The sequence below is a fragment of the Pyrus communis genome, chromosome 11 (genome assembly GCF_963583255.1).
Source record: "Pyrus communis chromosome 11, drPyrComm1.1, whole genome shotgun sequence".
Taxonomy (NCBI): domain Eukaryota; kingdom Viridiplantae; phylum Streptophyta; class Magnoliopsida; order Rosales; family Rosaceae; genus Pyrus; species Pyrus communis.
In genome coordinates, this window is record NC_084813.1 from 9,148,066 (window position 1) to 9,170,039 (window position 21,974).

General features: G+C 39.3%; 1 protein-coding gene and 1 long non-coding RNA gene across 2 annotated transcripts; one reads left to right on the top strand and one right to left on the bottom strand.

The window, feature by feature from the left end:
• Nucleotides 1–5,619: 5,619 nt before the first annotated feature.
• On the bottom strand, nt 5,620–6,147 carry LOC137707600 (uncharacterized). Its single transcript, XR_011064720.1, has 3 exons — nt 6,080–6,147; nt 5,787–5,849; nt 5,620–5,697 (listed from the first exon to the last, which is right to left on the bottom strand). It is a non-coding gene; the product is annotated as an uncharacterized lncRNA (long non-coding RNA).
• A 13,478-nt stretch (nt 6,148–19,625) lies between these two features.
• LOC137708974 (uncharacterized) lies at nt 19,626–20,234 on the top strand. Its single transcript, XM_068448126.1, has one exon. It carries the CDS (start codon nt 19,626–19,628, stop codon nt 20,232–20,234), a length of 609 nt encoding a protein of 202 aa, XP_068304227.1.
• Nucleotides 20,235–21,974: the final 1,740 nt, after the last annotated feature.

Sequence of the window (21,974 nt, forward strand, 5' to 3'; positions counted from 1 at the left end):
TCGCGCAAGCCTAAGTCGAGCCGAGAGGAGGAAGGGCCCAGCGTCCACACATTCCAGCGGCCCAGCCCATATCGAAGATCTAACCTATGCCTGCGATATGACCCACACCTGCAGTCTAGCCCATGCTCGTGGCCCACTTAGCAGCCCAAATAGGTTCGAGACCGTTTTAATTGTCCTAGCTTCAAATTTTTGGACTGATGATTGAATCGGGGGTATTTTCACCCTAATTTTCTACAAATTTGACATATCCCAGCTCAAATATCGCGCTCAGAGTCCATTACACTTCCACCACTTAAGAAGGTGCAATTCCATCTAAGCTCTTCCATCCCACATGGCGAACAACACTTGTGCCAACAAGTCATAGAGCTAACAAGTGCCTTTGCACAACAGACAATCTTGGTGAATCAGCTTTTGCAGCACACCGAGATGCAGTGTGCCCCAGACGAGGTGTCCCAAAGCAAGACAATGGCAAACAACAAACCTCTTTAACAGTGTCCCGGTAAATAGCTCATCGACCAGCCATGAACTGAGCATTCTGGCAGTGTACACTCCTACATGGGCCCCTCGAGATAGGGTATACTTTCTTCTTAGCGCACAGGAGAGCGTGCACTCCTGGTTAGGCTCACGTATGAGCATACATTCACGGTTGGGGCCACACTCCAATAATCAACATGAACAACCTTCCAGGCGAAGTGTTCATTCGCGACTAGGCCCGCAAAGAGCATTCTCCACCTCACATCAGAGTAGGCAACATGACGAACAAGAAGAAGGAATCACTCAATTTGGCTCAAGTTCAACCAGTAGCTTGCAAATAACCTACTCACCTACTAGGAACGTACCATATGCACCGCAGTTATGGCATAAATGATCCGAGCAGAAGGAAGAGCATCCTAGATTAGCAGGTCAAGACTGGGGGCAACCGAAGGCTTCGCTACCTCAGAAAAGCAAATTCATGAAGAAGTAGAGATGTTCCTAACTGAACGATTAGGGTTTAGGGTTGATAAATGACCAAAGTCTTTGTGTTTAAAGAGCATGTTGCAAGGATGGGAGTGTAGGAATTATTCGATTCAACAGCTATGCGACAGTAAACATATAATTTAATTTTGTTTACTTTATAGCTATTTCTGCAAATAAATGTGAGAAAACTTGCTGATTTAGTTCTATGTATTGGTTTTGACATGAATTGTTAGTAATAAGCAATTGTTTGGCTGTTGGGGTTTCTATACATTTTATTATCCCTTGTAGCATTGTTTGCTTATTTGAAACTTCAGGTGGTTTTAACTATTTCAGCGTGAAAGATAGCTGAAGATGCTTTGTTAAAACTAAGCAACGATAAGGTAATGGTTTATCCAGTGGGAGTATAAAGTAAAACTCCCTTCTGGCCAACATGTTTATGCATCATACGTGAATGGTTTTGTGATATGGTGATTTCAGAGTGGCTGTGCTATGATAGTGCATGTCTTTTCTGAAGTTCTATGTCTCGAATCACTCATGGTGGATGTGTGAGGAATTGGTTGTTCGTTTATTAACTCACGTGATCACTGAGGAATTGGTTTTGGTGGAAACATGGCTCGAAACAAGTACTGATCAGTTTAGGTCCAAGTGGGAGAATGTTGGAACTCTATTGGACTCTAAACTTATCTCATTAGTGTTTTGAGTTTAGTTGAAACTGGAATTAGTTAGAGTTAATATTTGAATAAGTCTTCTTTCCTTTAAAGTAGGACAATAAGGTTAAACATGTTGGTGAGTGGATATCCCATGTTGGAGTGTAAATTGGCGTGCAGTTTTGCTGGAGTGTAAATTGGCGTGCAGTTTTGCCAAGCAGTTTCTATGATAGGTGGAAACAGTTGTGGTTATACGTCTATAAAATGGTTTAGTCCTTGCTCAAGTGGAACAAGTTCTTTTAGTAATTAGCCCTATTCTAGTGAGAACATAAGGTCCCCATTGAGTAGAAGACTCTTCCTCGATCATTCAGTAATGGCTTCATCAGATTTGTGTGCTCTTTCGTCCCCTGTATAAATGTTGTAATCTATGCATGTGGCTAACCATAAATTCCAACAATTTGTGACATGGCCGCATCCTCCCTTCGATACGTAATCTCTAAGCCATGGCACCGCGATTGGTTTTTTAAGTCTGCAATCTTAACTCTGTCGTTTCAGAAGAAGAAGTTAGGGTTTTGAAGAAATATTTTGAGGCTTTTGATTTCCATCGCCTATTAATAGGAAGAAATTCACTTAGGTTTGGAAATTATGATATTTTTCAATAAAAAAAATATGACCAAGAATGCCACATAAGCACTTAACAGTTCTCTTAATTTGAGACTTAACAGAATTGATATTTCCTATACGTTGGATACGTTTTTGGAATGTTTGAAAAGATTGGGACTCATTTGGAATCATGCCAAAAAATTAGGGGTTTTAGGTACTTAAATATTTTCAGAATATTCGATCTTCAACACTAATGTACAAAAGGCAGGAGTAAAATTTGAACCGGGATACAATTGGTAAAGGAGGAAAGACTTTAAATACCAGTACAATCGACCAATTACTACAGTCTAATAGTTTGATTTGTTTCGATTTTGATAAAATTATTATAAAAAAATAACTAAGTCAAATCAATATTGGACGATTTGGTAGGGTTTGGTTCGGGTAGTTTGGGCTTAAACCCAATTATTTTTGCTTTTAAATTTTAAATTTTTTTTTTTCTACAACATCAAGTCATCCTAAAATCCTACATACCATCAAACTTACAACTTAAAAATCTTCAACCTTCCATCAACCTTCAAATTTAACATTCGTATGAGAGGTCTTAGGTTCGATTATCGCCAAGGGAGAATTTGAACTACATTATTGTTAGTCCATTGTGAGGTTAAGCCTACCCCCTCCCTTTTAGTGCAAATAATATCGTTTGTTAAAAAAAATAATAAAAAAAATAAAAAAACATTCTTATGCAAGTGATAGGTCCAACTTGATTTAGATCAATTTATAGAAGCCTAAAAGGTTTACCAAACCAATTTATTATAGTTCAATACAGTTTTGAGAACGTTTGAATTCTTGTAATCGTAAAGCATCTCTAATGTAGATATCAAATATAAATTTGAAGACTTATGTGGCAATGTTAAATTTTCTTTTGCTCTAATCATATGTTTGTTCTTATTCAATTAATATTTGTAGGACTTACTCTTCAAAACAAATAATCAAAACTAACTTTCAAGATTTATGATTGGTGCATATTACTAGGGCTCACACAACAAAACATTTAAAAAATAATTTGACACCAGATTTTCTCATATGTCAATTGGCAGCACACAATTAGTTGTAACTTGTGCGTACCTTCAAATTTTATTATGTGACATTCCACTTAGGATTTGACATCTTCTTTGGATATGCTCGTTTTTTTTTTTTTTTTTTTTTTGGAACAAACAATATTATCTACACTAAAAGGGAGGGGATGAGCCTAGCCTCACAATGGGCTATCAATAATATGGTTCAAATTCGCCTTTGGCGAGAATCGAACATAAAACCTCTCACTTACAAGTGAAGATAAATATTATTATACCATAGTACTAAGTGGCTTGGAGATGCTCTTATTTGTTATTTTTAAAATGAATTTTGAATCCTAATTAACATTTAATGCAACATGTAAGCCAAAAATAACGCTCAAGACATATGACACACTGTCATTTAAATGACATGTATCAACATTCCTTCACGGGTACCAAATTTAGTATGTTAGTTCAACCAAACCCACTTTAAATATTGGCTCTGTCACTGTACTAAATTCCTACATATTGTATTGGATAAATGGACATTAAAGCCTCTTTCTAATTGTGACATCCCACATCCTCCAGGGGAGTGATCCTTAAATGTATATTCTCATCCCTACCTAGCACGAGGCCTTTTGGGAGTTCACTGGCTTCGGGTTCCGTAGGAACTCCGAAGTTAAGCGAGAAGGGGGCTAGAGCAATCCCATGATGGGTGACCCACTGGGAAGTTGCTCGTGAGTTCCCAAAAACAAAACCGTGAGGGAATGGTAAGCCCAAAGCGGACAATATCGTGCTACGGTGGTGGAGCGGGCCCGTGAAGTGGTGCCGCCCGGGCCGAGATGTGATAATTTACCAAATTATCAGAGCCTAACCCTGGTCGCGTGTGTGCCGACGAGGACGTCGGGCCCCTAAGTGGGGTGGATTGTGACATCCCACATCGCCCAGGGGAGTGATCCTTAAATGCATATTCCCATCCTTACCTAGCACGAGGCCTTTTGGGAGCTCACTGGCTTCGAGTTCCGTAGGAACTCCGAAGTTAAGTGAGAAGGGGGCTAGAGCAATCCCATGATGGGTGACCCACTGGGAAGTTGCTCGTGAGTTCCCAAAAACAAAACCGTGAGGGAATGGTAAGCCCAAAGCAGACAATATCGTGCTACGGTGGTGGAGCGGGTCCGGGAAGTGATCCGCCCCGGGCCGGGATGTGACACTAATCTTTCTCACACTGTCACGCAATGATGTAGCTCAGAAAATTCAGTTATTTTAAATACATTAGAATTAAAGGAAAACACGATATTTAATGAAGAAAAAGTGATTGGAGAATTGAAAATTCAAGAGTTAGAAGATTATTTGATGCTGTTATATTTCGAAAGTTGATGTTATGGACTTTTCAAGTAGCTCGACAAGCGAAAAATAAAGAACGATCAGTTTTATAAATCTCTAGGTGTTTAGTCTCAAGACTTGCTTCCATAAACTTGCACCTAAGTTTTTGAATTATAGGTCTTGAAACTATTCCGCTAGAGACATTTATTTCGGATTTTTAATATTTTAGGAAGTCTCTATAATTTATTATTCTCTATTTTAGTTGTCTTTTGGAGTTAGGGTTTGCTTTAGACTAACAACTTTAGGAATACTATCAATTAAATTCTACAGTTTGCTCTATATTTGGTGGATTCTGAATTGCTCATGGAACTCAGCTTATGTTCTACAATTTAATGATCATTTCTATGTATCCTATTTCTCGAAGAGTGACGAAAGCCCAAATATGAATGAGATTGTATAAACACGGCATTTGTTTGTCAAAATGTTATTTTTACTATCTATTTGTACCAGCATTTGTATTACCTCTCTAATAGAGATGAAACCAATATGTGTTGGTGCACTCTACCTTTATTAAAGAGATAAAACAAATATATGATAAGTGTAGCACTATTCTTTATTTGCACCTGCTACAAGTCTACACAAAGCCCCCAACATCTCCTAATTAAAACAGAAAACATAAGTTACTATGGAGACCCAATAATTACATCTGCATTCTTTGGAAATATCAACACTACAATAACTGTTAAAATGTGATTTTGAACCGTTGTTAATTAATCTTACATTTAAAATTGGTACAAAAGCTTGTATATATTATTTCACATATATATAATATTCTCTAATCACACAATCGATTATCTGATAACACAATATGTTAAATTATAAATTTTGAACAACGAAAACTATCAAAATGGGGCCGACACGGGTTCTGTAAGCCGCGTTTCTTGATCGGGGGTTTCAATAATGGCAGTAGAACACAAGCATTGGTAAGGCCCTTCTAAAATTTGAGCCTCCTCCTTCCACTCCACAAGCTTAGTCTGCAATTGTAGTTGCTCACCCTCTTTGTCAGTCATATGCTTCATCTCCTTCACTGAACCAATTACTGGTCTCAGTCCCTATATACATATGTATAAAAAAATGTAATATAGAAGCATGTAATTGTAATATATATGAATTAATTAAAATGCATAGTATGAAATCATACTTCAATGAATATAGCTGAGGCTTCAGTTGGTTCCATTTTCTCAACGACATCAGCAGCCATTTCCTGCAAATATATGATGAGAAACATTTAGAAGATAACAAAAAATCCAATTTAAAAACAAGAAGCTCAACATGAATGTAATGTGATGCAAGGAGTTTATAGTTGAGTTAGTTAAAAACATTCTCTCTTGCACCCAAGCTCCAAATTGAGTTCGACTTTCCCCTGCCCCCAATATCATCATTTAATCAAAGTAAACAAAAAACGTAATTGTGAAGTTTTTAAAAATTACAAACCCTAGCATGGTTGAGTTGCCCTTCACTCAAGGTTCTAGGCTCCGTCTCGATTGAACAGCAAACTTTAGCCATGAAATGAACACAAGATTAAATAATCTCTCAAGCAATCCAATTGGGTAGCAAATGAGTCCCAAGCATGTGAATGACCACCAAGTCAGTGCTGTTACTATCACTGTTTAGTCTATATATATAGTGAGGCCTATAGTAGGGTTATTGGCCGATATTTAGGCAAAGTCACGGGTTCAATAGTGACTGGTATAGAAACTGAGGTTATAAAGCAAAATGACACTTTCTCATACATCCCGTGCTTCTCTGATAGAAAATGGCTCATATGGTTGACAATTTTGGTGGTGGAGAGTACGTAGGTACGTAGGAGTTTTGTATGAGCTGTAAGAGGTGAGAAACTGCATGATATATGGTTACTCGATTTGATTTGATATTGATGGATTGCTCAAAAAGGTTCTTTGTAATGTTCAATATTGTTAACCAACTATATGATCATCAAGGTGAAAAGCTCTAGCATCTAATTAACAATCTTTGATTGATGTGAAGTAAGCATTAATTGTTTGATTCACTAATTAATTGTCCATAGTCGTCCACACGCATGTTGGTGATCATTGGGTGTGAAACCAAAATGCTCCCCTTCATGATTTTACAAGCTTGTACGATCATATGTTTCAAGTCTTGGAATTACCGGCCAGCGTATAAAATTTTTATGATTCTCCTTTCTCCAAAATCTTGGAATTATCTACTTCATTTTATGCCAGTTTGGCCATCGGCACGAGTTGTGTTATGTTTAGTGTGAGGAAAAGAACATTAAAAAGTCTCAAATTGGTGAAAGGAGAAACTTTGTAATGGTCAATTGGTTTTGTCCATATATAGCCTATCGGTTTTATATGAGTTGTATTGTGTGGATATGAGTTTTTATGATGGAACCTCAACTTTCTTCATAGTATCACAGCTTGTTGGCCCACATGTAACTCCATTGGCCACACATGCTCCATGTCACCCAATTTGTATTGTCCATATGTTTGACTTAATAATCTGTCACACGTGAGGAAGTATGTGAGGATACGAAGGTTAAGAGTCTCATGTCAACAAAAGGAGAAACCTTGCAAGCTTATAAGTAAGTTGGGTACTCCCATATTGTCAATTAGATTTATGGTGGAACCTCACACCACTAAATTAAACACTTTGCACGACGAGGGAGTATTTGTCGCGCAAAGCATGTCCAGGTCGCACAAAACCTATGGCGACACAAAAATCTTCGCGCAGAGTTTGTCGCACAAAGGTCGTGAAGAAAGACCTTGTGCAACGAAGAGTGCACATTCATCACGCAGCTAAACGATTGCACGACACTTAACTACTCGTCGCAGAAAGGTATACGGACAAAGGTTTTCGTTGCACAATATAAGAGGGTACAAGTGTGCTTTGTGACGAGGAATTTCTGGGACGTCTATAATTCGTCTCAAAAATGTTTGCAAGACGAAACATGTAAGACACGCATGGTTTTGCACGACAACATATCTTTATTGCACAAGTGTAATTTTTAGTAAAAAAATTAATAAATAAAATAAACGGAATATTATTAAAAAAATATTTCATACAATTGACAAAAATAAATAATAATAAAAAATTAATGAATAGAAAAACAATTTATTTATAATATAAATAAAAATGTACGTACAAATACAAAGTTTAAAAAGAAAGCGGGAAAAAAAAATGAGGCATATCTATGGGCAAGTCGTTCGAAGGTGCTTGGTAATCTTGCTGCTAGAAGGGGGTGGGGTTAGGGATGGGGTCAGAGATCGATGGGTCTGATTGCTGTGCATGCTAGGGGTGGAGGGGCTCTGATGGTAGTGGTGCAGAAAAATCGGGGAGATGGATCCCGAAGAAACTGAGGGCTTGTACAATCAATGACATCTAAGTCTTGTACGATGCCAGCTCACTCCTCAGGTCAGTGACTTCTTGCGTCAAAGTCGTAACCTCACCCTTCGAGTGCGAGGATGAAGAGGCTTCACTCTTCTGCCACCTAGCATTTTCCATCCCCCAACAATATGCCCCTAGCCTCCAACCGAAAGTTTGATCCAATGTCCATATAAGGATGTCAAACCCTGCATCCTCAGGGGGATCCACATACTTGATCGGTGTGTCCGAGGGAAGCTGTGAGGCGAACTCCTAAAGGACCGACTGACCCTTCTCCACCATAGTCGCCTGTGAAATAAAACATGGAATATTAATAGCAAACAATTTGAAATAATTAGTATATATCTTTAATGCATAAGAAATTACTTGCATGAAGGGACTCGGTCAACTCATCCCCGGGCCAAACATAAACGTCAGCAAAGATGTTGATCTCCGAGAATTTTGAACCCTCCTGAAATAGAAAAAGATAAGGAAAATGTTAATACGAAAACAAAATAATAATAATAATAATTTATTAGCGACATTTTAAAATTGGAAATGAAAGCTGTAATATATACCTTCTGCCGCGCCTCCATCCTATATGAGAAAGGCCTCGAACTCGAAAGCTGGAGAAGAGTCTTTTTCTCTCAATTGATTTTGTTGGCTTTCGCCTTCCTCTGTTATACACAAAATAAACGTATTAGTTGTAATATTTAAAGAAAATAAAAAAAATTCATAATAAACATTAGTAAAAATTTTAAAAAGTAAAATGAAAGAAGTCCTAATTAAAAGTGCACCATATAGCCTAGCTTCTGAAAATGACTGCAGAGCCAAACCTAACTATCTTGCCGGTCCTCGAACTTGTTCAGGCAACCCTCCTCGAGAGCGACCTGCAGATCATCAAACATCTCGAAATACTGGTGCAGGTTACTCTTCCACTGCTTGTAGCGTTCGGAGAAGAGCCGATTGAGGTACACCAACATGTCCTCGTAGATGTCATCGAAATTGTAGTTTTTCTGCAATGTAACAAATATTACGAAATTATTAGTAATAAAAGACATTAATAAATATAAATATATAAATTTTACATGAAAAGCATTAAAAAGGCGACGATACTTACCAACAAATGATTGTGCACCATGTTCTTCACCTCCTCTGGCATCGCCTTCCAAGATTTCCACCGTATAGGGCAATAGGTCTGCACGACGTGCCCAATGTTGTGGACCAATGCACTATGCTGCTCTGCTGTTGGTGCTACCCGATCCAATTATGATACGACCGTTGGTCACCCGGGTGACCTTTGCCGTCTTCAATTGCCGACAAGGTCCCCAAGTGTTTTTCTTGGCTGCAAAGAAATGAAAATTAATGGTCACCCAAAACTAATAACAAATCCTACCAAAATTTCAGCATAACCTCTCTATAATTAAAACATATCCCAAAATACTGAAAATAACACAAACAATATATGTATCCAACACAATGATCATAACTGTTTAATAATGGGTTCGGAATGATGACAACAGTAAGCAATACATACGTACATACATATATATATATAATAACTTTTTAATCCATAAATGACATAACTTGACAAATTGAACCTAAAATAACAAAAATAAGTTAACATGGGAATGAGGGAGTAAATTAAGATGGTATACCTAGCTGTTGACCCGAGGCATCAGTTGTGGATCCCGATGGCGACATCTGCTCCGTAGTACGAGGGCGCTGATGAGCATGTCAGGCACCGAAGAAGTTAAAGATGTCGGCGCTTGTGGGACTGGAGGACCAACTTGGTCAATCGGATTGACTAGCCTATGGTCCATCTTTGCCAGAGTAGTGGCGACAGTAGTACGTGTAGTCATCGGACGAGGTGTAGAAGTCACCGCCTTTCAGGTTCTAATGAGTTGTGATGTCTACAAAATTGGAAATAAATTTGTAGATTACAAAGATAAAAATTAGCATACACATGCATAATAATTTCTACTTAAATTTAAAACGAATTTTAAAAACCCTAATTCTAAACCCAGTTCAAGTTTGGCAAAAACAAAAATTAAAACTGCATCTACTATACACAAACTAATCAATGTTAGATAGGATATATACCCATTATAACTTATAAGAAGAAACTAGCATAAAGGAGTGCCAATTTTGCAGTACAGATATAAAACCAACATTGCACCAATTTTTTGTGATTCTGATCTGATACTTGAACCACTCTTCATTCCAATACTTGCTAAGTCAGGCCGAAGAAGAATTTGGATATGATTATCCATTGGGTGGTATCACAATCCCTTGCAGTGAATATAAACTCCTTAACCTCATTTCTAACTCAAGTAGGTGAGAGTGCATGGTAACATGCAGTTTTGATATCTGACATATGTAATTTCATGACATTTGTTCTTGCCAAATGATGTTTAAATCATTTGAAAAACTTGGTAAACTGGGGTGCTTCTTCACATATGTGGACTATTTGCTAACTATGAATATGAATTTGGTATTGTAAGACAACCTTCTTAGCAAAGTCATATTGTAGACATGTACATTTCGTTGCATACAAATGATGCATAACAAAGCTCCACATGGCATATGACTCATCACAAATCGATAAGTCATCAATGACATATGGCACAAATCAAGAAAATGAAGAATAAAACTTCCCCAAAACCCGGCAAAAGGGGGAAGAAATCCTTTAAAATCAGCAAGGGCCCAAATTGCTCCCAAAACCGAAAAGAAAGCTAAAGCATCTTCACAAAACAAGCAAGAATTGAAGATTGCTCACAAAATAGGCAAGCAAGCCCTAGATTTTGGCCAAGCAAGGGAAAGTGGCTGAAATTAAGACACAAAACATGGCTAAATTCTCCCATGGACAAATCAAGGCACAAATCAAAGCCAAATCCATCTAAAGGCAAGATTTGAGAAGTCTATAAATACAAGGTTCTTAGACAAGCATAAAGGTCGACAATTTCTGCATTCAAGGTCGACAATTTCTACATTGAAAGGCCGAAATTCTCACATTGAGAAGAACCTCTGCCAAATCTTTGAAGACTAATAAGCTGCCAAAGCTCTCTTCAAAGAATGTACAGCCAAAGCCAAAGCTTTCTTTCAACCAAAGCTGAAGCACTCCCTTCAAGAATCAACAAACACTTGTACCAATTCCTTCAAGACTTTGTTACAAGCTCAAAACTTGCAATGGTGTTCGATTCACGATCAAGGTGCCAAGACCCTTGAATCAACAAAATTCTACGTCAACACTACCTTTGCCGTAACCCTAAACTTGAGGTGAAGACTACACATGCATCGTTTCAAGCTCAAAACTTGAAGCAATCGTTCAATCGTTCATCTGAGATTAAATCATCACGACCTTTGGATTAACAACCTATGCATCTACATCAAATTTGAAGACTGAATCAGAGAAAAAATGTAAACATAGATTGTAACCTACAAATTCAAATAAATACAAATCTACTTTAGACACATGTTCTCATTTCATTTGTTACGGAATTTTCGCGTTTACAATTTTGGCACGCCTAATGGGACATCTCTGCCTTCCATCTCTGTCTTCAAATCTGCAAAAAGCACAAATGGCATTAAGAAAGGATCAAGTTGCTCATGCAATCAATGCGAAGAACAAGAACATCCTTGCCGCAAATGGTGGTACTTTGGGCATCACAACCCGAAGCAAGGCAAGAGCTCTTTTTGTCGTTCCTTCCACCCCTACATCAACTTTGCCGAATGAGCAAGAATACCCAAAGCACGAACCTGTGATCACCTTGGCCTCGTTAAGAGCACCAAGGGAAGAAAGCCCAAATAGGTACTTTAAGTCGTTGGCTTCTGAAGCCGACTCAAGCAGCAGCTTGTATCTTGTAGCCATGCAAGTTATGACCACTGGTGTGACGTCCATCGAGGAGCAGCTAGCCCAAATGAACGAAGCAATTGCAAAGCTGACAATGACCATAGAGGAAAATGACTTGTAGATTGCTACATTCGTTAATCGTTTGAAGGCGCAACATGACTAGAAAGCTGACCTAAAGGTTGATCCTCCAAAAGAGGAAACAAACGAGAAAGAAGAGCCTCTGGTGGAGAAAGCTAAGGAGAAGCTAGAGGTGGACCAAGCTATAACGCTCATGAGATCTCTCTCTATCCAACATCTGCAAGAAATGATCACAAGCACAATTAAGGCGCAGTACAAAGGAAGCTCAGATTACTCCATGCTGTACTCAAAGCCATACTCCAAGAAGATTGAAGCCCTGACGATACCAAGGGGTTATTAGCCCCCAAAATTCATGCAATTCTATGGAAAAAAGAATCCCAAACAATATATTGCCCATTTCATCAAAACTTGCAACAATGTTGGGACGGAGAGAGACTACCTTGTTAAGTAGTTCGTGTGTTCACTAAAAGGTAATGCCTTTGACTATTACACTGACCTTGAGCTCGAGTTTATCAATAGCTAGGACCAGCTTGAAAAGGAATTCATCAACTACTTCTACAGCACTCGCCACACCATAAGCATATTGAAGCTAACGAGTACAAAGTAGTGGAAGGACAAACTTGTAATACCCTGAATACTTAAATATATGAAATATATTCATAATTATGAATATGTGGAGAAAATAAAAAATAAGTCGAATTACAGTTATGAAAATAGAATTGGGAAATTATTATAATTCACGTAATTGTATTATTGAGATTTTATGTTATTTTTCAAGAAATTATATTAATTTATTTAAAATCAGTTCTAAATTAAACTGGTTACAAAGTTTGAAGTTTGGAAGTTAATTATTTAAAATTTGTAGACCATTCGAGGTCACAATTTATATTTTAAAATAGAGCGCGATCTCATGAACGTGTGGGCACAAACCATTCGCAAAACGGAATTATAACGAAGAAGTTATTAATGATAGAATTTAAGGACGAAATAGTCATTTTAGCATTAAGAGGGAAGGCTCCAGAAAATCTGGAGCATTGAAAGGGAAGAAGAGAAAAATGAGGGACTAGGACCAATGGGGAAGGAAGGAAATGAGGGCATGGAAGAGAAGGAAAATGAGAAAATACGGGGGGAAACGGGTACCCGTGAAACCGTGACCCGACCCGGACCTAACTCCCAACTCTGGCCACTGTTGACGGCAAGGTTGGTGTCAAAATGACCCTTCCCTGAAGGCCAATCGATCCCTCACCCATTTTAGTCCGAAAATGTAACAAAATTTGAAGGATTGCCAGAGAAACCATGAGGAGGGGTGCACGGGTTGGCTTCAATTCACCATGATCTGAAGTTAACTCCACCCATAAACACCACCCATAGTTATACCTCAACCTTATGAACAAGGCCCAGCCATTGGTTGGGGCGGCGGAGCACCGGAGGAGTCGAATCAAGAACACCCAAAAACAAGGGTTTCGATGGTTCGTGGCCAATTTGAGGAGTTTCCCGGACAAACTGGACTTGGCTGCAGGTATAAAGTTTGATCTACTCTTTGAGATCTTCATTTCTGTAATTTTTGAGAATTTTTGGAAATAGTGAAATTTTCCAGCAAGTTGGGGCGGTCGATCGCCACCTGTGGTGGCGCGTGGCTAGTGGGCCGATGCTGCCTTTTTCATTCAAATTTAGATATTCTGAATTCATGTTTAGTAACCATTTGATGCGTTTTGATCTTGGAAGCTAAGGTTGAATGTGACCTAAACTATAACATTTTTGGAAGTGGAGAATAGATTAAAATGCGAACTACGAATAGCTTAATCCCTGTTTAGGATACGTAGGCAGTTTAACAAGATGTTAGATGCATCCATACAATAAGTGAGATTAAATAATCGAGAATTAATATTTAGATTGAATTTTGACCTAAGAGATGGAAAGGGTTCTAAATTGGAAGTGAAATTGTATGTTTTGGTAAATGATTAATGTTTATGAATTACACGTGGGAGGAAGGAAATTATTTGGAGAATGTTACTAATGATAGTGATTTCAATTGTTAATTTAATGTTATGTTTTGACATTTAAGAAAATATGGATAGCTTGTAAGAATCTAAATTATTGACTTAGAGGAATGTGACTAATGAAAATAAATTAACTATGATTTGAAATTGGGCCTATCAACAAAATCAATCCCCGAAAATAAAAAAATTTAGGGCCGGGGTGTTACAAAACCTGTTGTTGGCTACATTAATAGATGGCTTACACTAAGTTTGGATTACAAAGATAGGCTTTCTGAAACCTCCGCCATTGAGATGTGTGTTCAAGGCATGCACAGGGGGATATAGTACATCCTCCAAGGCATAAAACCAAGAACGTTTGAGGAGTTGGCAACTTGATCCCACAACATGGAGTTAAGTATCACCAATAATAGGAAAAATAAGCTAATCACCGAATTCAAGAAGGACAAGGTGTTTGCTTTGAAAGTGGACAAACCTGGGAAAAAGCTTGATAAGGAAGTTTTTACAGTCAACACTACCATCATCAAGATCTCCTCCAAAACCAAATCGAAGAAGATGAAGAGAGGTGAGCCGTCTCTCACCCAATACAGTTACAAAAACACCTTGGGGGAACTGGAGCAAAAGACGTACCTTTTTCCTGACTCTGACGTGGCTGTAATGCTAGATAACTTATTGGAAAATAAGGTGATTGAGCTACCTAAATGCAAGTGCCCCGAAAAGATGAATCGCGTTAATAATCCTAGGTACTACAAGTACCATTATATCGTGAGTCATCCTGTTGGCAAGTGCTTCATCCACAAGGAGCTCATCATGAAGATAACACAATAAGGACAAATCGAACTTGACCTTGAAGACATGGCCATAACACACACTACTACGATTGCATTTGGATATTTCGATCAAGTGCCTCTCCAAGTGACGCCTAACCACTCCCGTCCATGCTCAAGCTACACGACACCTTCTGCACAACCATTGCTGGGGGCAAGCGACCAAAATACACCTACCGACGATGAAGAAAGGTAGACATTAGTAACCTACAAAAAGACAAAGAAGCCAAAACCACAAGCCACATGGCTAAAGGTGGAACAAGGGAGAAATCACTGTTGCCGCAATAACAAAAAGCTGAAAATGAGCGTAAAAGCTGTTAAGCCAACATAAGTAAGGGAACCTATGGAGCAAGAGCCACGTATTCCCGTCTCCATGCACAAACACTTCCTAAAAGACTTCTTCCAACAGTGCACTACCGCTACCTGTCACATGGTTGAAGTGGAGATAGAAGAGCCCTCAAAAGGCAAAGTTATCGCCATTGAGGAAAAAAAAGACCCTCACGACCAAAGAAAGCCTACCGGCACACTTTAACGTTGAAGAAGCACTACGATTTCCCAAGGAGATATGAAAAACACTAGTAGCAGTCTTAATTAGTCTCGACGACCACAAGGTGTAAGTAAGCAAGAACGAAAGCTTAAAGCTTCGACCACATGAATATGCCATATACTGTGCCGCCCATGACGTAATTAACTTCACTGACGAAGACTTGTTACTAAGGTCAAAGCCTCACAACTGTCCTATCTTCGTCTCTGGGTATGTAAGAGAGAACAAAATCAACCACATGCTTATGGATGCTAGGTCGACCCTAAACATCATGCCAAAGTCAATAATGACCACAATCGGCATTAAGGTGGATGAACTATCCCGAAGCCGCCTCCTAATCCAAGGTTTTAACCAAAGAAGACAAAGAGCGATGGGTATAATCTGAGTTAAGATGACCATTAACGAACTCAAGTCAAGCACGTTATTTTATGCGATTGATGCAAGAACTTATAACTTGCTCTTAGGAAGGCCTTAGATCCATGAGAATGGAGTGGTGTCATCCATCCTTCACCAATGCTTAAAATTCTATCGAGAATGAGTGAAGTTAATACAAGGCGACACCAAGCCATTCACCAAAGTCGAATAACACTTCATGGATACCAAGTTTTACATCGATGATGACATGGTGCCCCAAGCTCTTCCAAAAGAGATCAAATCCACATGCACAGCCGCACCTAAGAAACATGAGTGGTAAGCCGTGTCCAAAAAGTGAGAAGGGGAACCCGTGCTATCTTCAAGCAAAGACGATGATGAGCCTGCCAAACCCACAACAACCAAAGGAAGAGTGATGCCCTCAAAATGACCAAACGTACCTATCTTTCAATACATCCCTATGTCGAGAAGAAAGAATGGGGAATCCCCATTTGAAACTAGAAAAAGCAAAGCCGACACACAACTGCACAAGGACGATGTAAAGTTGCTCAAGACAAATGTAGTTTTACCTCTGACACAGTTAGGCAATGCTAAAGTTTCAAAACCACAGTAAGGTTTCATAAAACCTCTGCCAAAGGGGGCAAAACCAAGCTCTCTTCCAACCAAGAGGACCGAAAAAGGTTTCGACCCAAATGCCTACAAACTCATGTCAAGGGCTAGGTACGATTTCCCCTCCTCTTTAAATCTTGGAAAGAATAATGCAAACATCGTTAACAACAAAGAATGTAACCTCACCGAGACTTAAAAGAAGTTGAAGAAGCATGGCTACATAGTTAACAACAACAAAGCCGGACTTAGCTTCACACCAAATACACTCGTGAAGATTTCAAGAAAACAAAAAATACTAGCTCTCAACACATCAGCATAAATGTTGAACAAGATCAAAAGGAGCCTAAACCCGCCCCTCGAACGTCAGTCTTCAATAGGATGAATCATTCAAAACCCAGAATTTCGGCACTTGATCTCATCGGTGGTCAAGACCGAACTTCCGTCTTCAAGTTGTTTAACACGCCAACAGGCCAAAGCTCTATTTTCTAAAGGTTGTCAAAACCTAAGAAACAAAGCAACACAGCTAGCTCTCCTCCATGATGATCGGCCTTGGAAAGACTTGAAGAAACTAGGTAGCTTTCTAGAAAAAGGAAGACAACACCAAAATAAGAAAAGCTCGACCCTCTAGCAGCAAAAGACGACGTTCGAAGCACGATTTCTTAAAGGATGAAGTGCCAAGCAACCTTGGAAGTCAACACAAAGAGACAACTAAGGTAAAGAGGCGTACCATCGTACACATTCGCCAATCTTCATGCTAACAAGCCCAAACGGACGACACTAAAGCCCAAAGGTACGTCCCCTACCTTATAATCCAAGAAGACAAAAAAAACGAATTCCCCGAGGAATATGTCACTATTACGCCACCACAGCTCGAGGATGGGGAGGGGCAAGCCACAGTTGATGATCTCAAGGAGCTCAACTTAGGCACAAGGAAGAAACCGAAGCATATCTTCGCAAATGCATAAATAAGTACGGACGAGATCGAGGAGTACTACCAACTGTTAATGAAGTACAAATACGTCTTTATGTGGACCTATAAAGAAATGCCCGACCTTGACCCTACCATCGCCGTGTATTGTCTTGCAGTCAAGCCCGGAACACGACCAATAAAGCAAACTCAAAGAATCTGTCGACCCAAGCTCATCCCACAAATTAAGGCCAAGATTGACAAGCTAATCAAAATGGGCTTCATCCAAGATGTGCAATACCCTAAATGGATCTCCAACATCGTCATGGTCCTTAAGAAATTTGGACAAATATGTGTTTGCATAGACTTCCGAGACCTCAACGATGCTTGCCTAAATGATGACTTTCCCTTGCCAATCATCAAAATCATGGTGGACCCAATCACTGGCCACAAGGCATTATCATTCATAGACGGCTCATCTAGGTACAATCAAATCTGCATAACTCTCGAAGACCAATAACTAATAGCCTTCCACACTCCAAAAGGTATCTACTGCTACAATGTAATACCATTTGCTTGAAGAACGCTAGAGCTACATATCAACGAGCAATGCAGAAGATCTTCAACGAAATACTACACAAAAACGTAGAATGTTACATAGACGATGTAGTTATCCAGACCAAGAAAAGATCTGATCACTTGAAGGATTTTCGAATGGTGTTCGACAAAATACGACACTTCAACCTCAAAATGAACCTGTTGAAGTGTGCATTTGGTGCCACTTCTGGGAAATTCCTCAGTTTCATTGTCAAGCATTGTGGCATTGAAGTGGACCAATCAAAGATCAAGGCTATTCAAAGAATGTTGAGCCAAGGAACCTATACGAGTTAAAAAGTCTACAAGGACGGCTTGCCTTCATCAAAAGCTTTATCTCTAACCTTGCTAGACGCTGTTAACCCTTCAGTCGACTCATGAAGAAAAACGCTTCATTCATATGGGATGATGCATGTCGCAATGTACCTGGCAAGCCCACCTATCTTAGAAGCGTTCGTGCTTATAAAGCCATTCATCTTATACATTACCACACAAGAGGGTTCCATTGAAGCACTTTTGGCACAAGAAAATGAAGACTAAAAGGAAAGAGCATTCTACTACTTAAGTAGAACTCTCATTAGTGCCGGGCTCAACTACTCACCAATCGAGAAGATGTGCCTTGTCCTAGTCTTCGTCATCCAAAAGTTAAGACACTACATGCATGCACCATCTACTTGGTTACTAAAGCTAATCCAGTCAAGTACATTATGTCCAAACCCGTTCTGACAATGCAACTAGCTAAATAGGCGTTGTTTCTCAATTAATACGAGATCATCTACATCCCAACTAAAACTGTCAAGGGGCAAGCCCTAGCAGATTTCCTTGTCGACCATCCAATCTCGGCCGATTGGAGAATCTCAAATGACTTGCCTGACGAGGAGGTGCTCTACATCGACATCTTCCCAACAATCTTCTTCGACGGATCCGCACAAATGGATGGAACGGGAACATAAGTAGTATTCATGTCGCCCCAAAGACAAGTACTACCCTATTCCTTTCAACTAAGCGAGCTATGCTCCAACAACGTCGCTGAGTACTAAGCACTAATCATCGGACTCCAAATGCCGATCAACATGGAAATCACAACGCTAGAAGTGTATAGCGACTCCAAGCTCATAATCAATCAACTTTTGACTGAATATGAAGTGAGGAAAGATGATCTTGTTTCATAATTTCAGCTAGCAACCCAACTACTACAAAAATTCGAGGTCGTGATGCTAAAACATGTGCTAAGAAAAGAAAATCAAATGGTGGACACTCTCACTAACCTAGCCTCTGGCGTTAGGAGAAGGCGAAGTTGCGAACATGCCAGTTTGCCAAAGATGGGTGATCATACTCGTCACTGAAATGCTAATAAATGATACAAACGTCATCTCAATACTTCTAGTCGACACTGAAGAATGGAAACAGCCGCTGCTCGACTACTTGGAGCATGGAAAACTTCCAGACGATCCTAGACACCGATCTGAAATACAACGACGAGCACCTCGTTTCCTCAACTACAAAGGAACACTCAACCGATGCTCTTTTGAATAAGTACTTCTGAAATGCCTAAGTGAGGAAGAAGTTAATCAAGCCATGGAAGAAGCACACTCAGGCATATGCGGAGCGCATCAGTCTGGACCGAAGCTACACTTCTAATTCAAAAGAATGGGTTGCTAATGGCCGAGCATGGTGAATGACTCCTTAAAATATACCAAAAGGTGCCAAGCCAGCCAATTCCACGCCAACTTCATACATCAACCACCTGAGCCATTACACCCTATAGTTGCTTCATAATTGTTTGATGCATGGGGATTGGACGTCATAGGACCAATCACACCAAAGTCATATGCAGGAGAAGCTTACATCCTAGCTACAATGGACTACTTCTCCAAGTGGGCTGAAGTCGTACCCCTAAGGGAAGTCCAGAAGGAAATTGTCGTCCATTTCATCAATGAGCATATCAACCACAGATATGGTGTGCCTTACTACATCATCACCGACAACAGAAAACAGTTCTCCAACCGACTCATGGATGAACTCAGCGAGAAATACAAGTTCAAGCAGCACAAGTCTTCCATATATCATGCTCTAGCCAACGGTCTCGTGAAAGCATTCAACAAAACTTTGTGCAACCTCCTGAAGAAGGTAATTGGCCGAACAAAGAGAGACTGGCATGAAAGAATGAGAGAAACACTTTGGGCATACAGGATGACATATAAGACATATACCCAAGCTATGCACTATTCTCTCGTATATGGCGTGGTTGTTCTGCCACTCGAAAGTCAAATCCCCTCATTAAGAATGGTTATACAAAAAGGCTTGACTGAAGAGAAAATTCAAAACTACGACTTCAAGAGTTGGAAGCACTCAATGAAAGAAGGCTTGAAGCTCAACAACACTTGGAATGCTAACAAGCACGGCTATCCAAGGCATTCAACAAGAAGGTCCGCCCAAGGTCTTTCCAAACTGGAGATCTTGTCTTAACATTACGAAGGTTCATCATCGTATCACAAAACAAAAAGCAAGTTCACATCAAAGTAGGATGGACCTTATATAATACAAAAGGTCTACACCAACGGCGCCTACTTACTCATGGTGGAAGACGGCTTAAAGATTAGCCCCATCAATGACAAGTTCTTAAAGCACTATTACCCCTAAACCATATCCACACCAAAAATGCTCTTCGCCTGCACGACCTGAAACTACAACACGGCACAAAGCTCCTCGCCTGCATAAGCCTAAAATGCACATGACAACAATGTTCCTTATTCGCACAAGCTTAAAAGGCAACACCCAATGCTCATTGTTCGCACAAGCTCAACAGGCGACACCCAATGCTCTTTGTCTGCATGAGCCTAAACTACACACAGCGTAAAGCTCCTCGCCTACACGAGCTTAAACTACACACGGCAACAATGCTCCTTGTTCGCACAAGCTTAAAAGGGAACACCCAACGCTCCTGGCCCACAAGATCATAAACTGTATACGAAAAATCACCATCAAAATCATAAAAAATTCATCACTCATTTAAACTACGTCATGACTTGATCCCTCCTCAACCGAAGGTACATAGGTAACTTGAAACTTCAAAACTTTAAGTACAGTCATATCATCAACAAAAACACAAATACTTTGAAGAAAAAAGAGCAAAGTCAAGAATCTGAATACTTTATTTCTTTAAAGGAAGAATTCGGCTACACAGCCGTTTTACAAACAAGGCAACATAAGCATAAGTGGGGCGAAAAGAAGAAAAAATTGCTTAACTAAAGCAAAAGACATGTGAGATAAACCTCGTGAGCATTGAAGGATGACGATGACAAAGTCACAATGGTGAAAAGAAATCAGCTACAAAGCTTGAGTAGCATAGCAAAAAGGGCAGCTACAAGACAATCCTTCAAAGCACGCTACAGTAACAAAGAAAACCAAAATGCTATGCAATCATACTACGCAACCTCACGGTGATTACGCAAGCAGTTTCTTGCACTGCACAGCAACGTCACCACTAAGGAAAAACTGTGACCAAAAGGCAATACACAACGAAACCCCCACTATAGTCTTTTGCACAACACCACGCGGTAAAAAGTAACGCACTGCAATAAGCTCCAAGCAGCAATTACACACGTCAGCAATGATGTGGTAGAAACTAACACACAAATTAAACCCTATAAATTATGCAGTCGCAGTATAAGTAAGTAAGGATCATTCTATTCTGGGGATTAGAAGGGATGTTAATCAACACAAATTAAACTTGTAAAACTGAAAATTAAGTTAAATTAACATCAAAACAATGACGGGGGAGATTTTGGATGAATTTAATGAAAACAAAAGTAAATGGCAGCAAGTAAATTAAGTTATGAATGAAATATGGATGAAATGATAGCTAAAGGATTATTCTCCACACATGAATCATATGTATACAAATCAATTTCCAGTTATTTTTCTATAAATCACAAATGACAATGCCCCAAATTAATTGTGAACAACACTAATTAACTCTCAAATTTTCCTAAGTTCATTGAATTAGACTCAGTGAGACAACCAAATTATTCTTATCAAGTTCCCTAACTATGAAAAGCATGATAGAGATACATCTCAAAGATCATTAAGTTATGTGAAAATCATAAGCATTGACAAAACATTCATAACTATGAAAAGCATGATACTCCTGCCAAGAATTTACTTAACTCAATCATGACTAGTGACTTACTAATTACAAATATAAGT

Coding starts and splice junctions, on each gene's coding strand:
- LOC137708974 (XM_068448126.1), top strand. CDS start 19,626: ATGGACTACTTCTCCAAGTGGGCTGAAGTCGTACCCCTAAGGGAAGTC.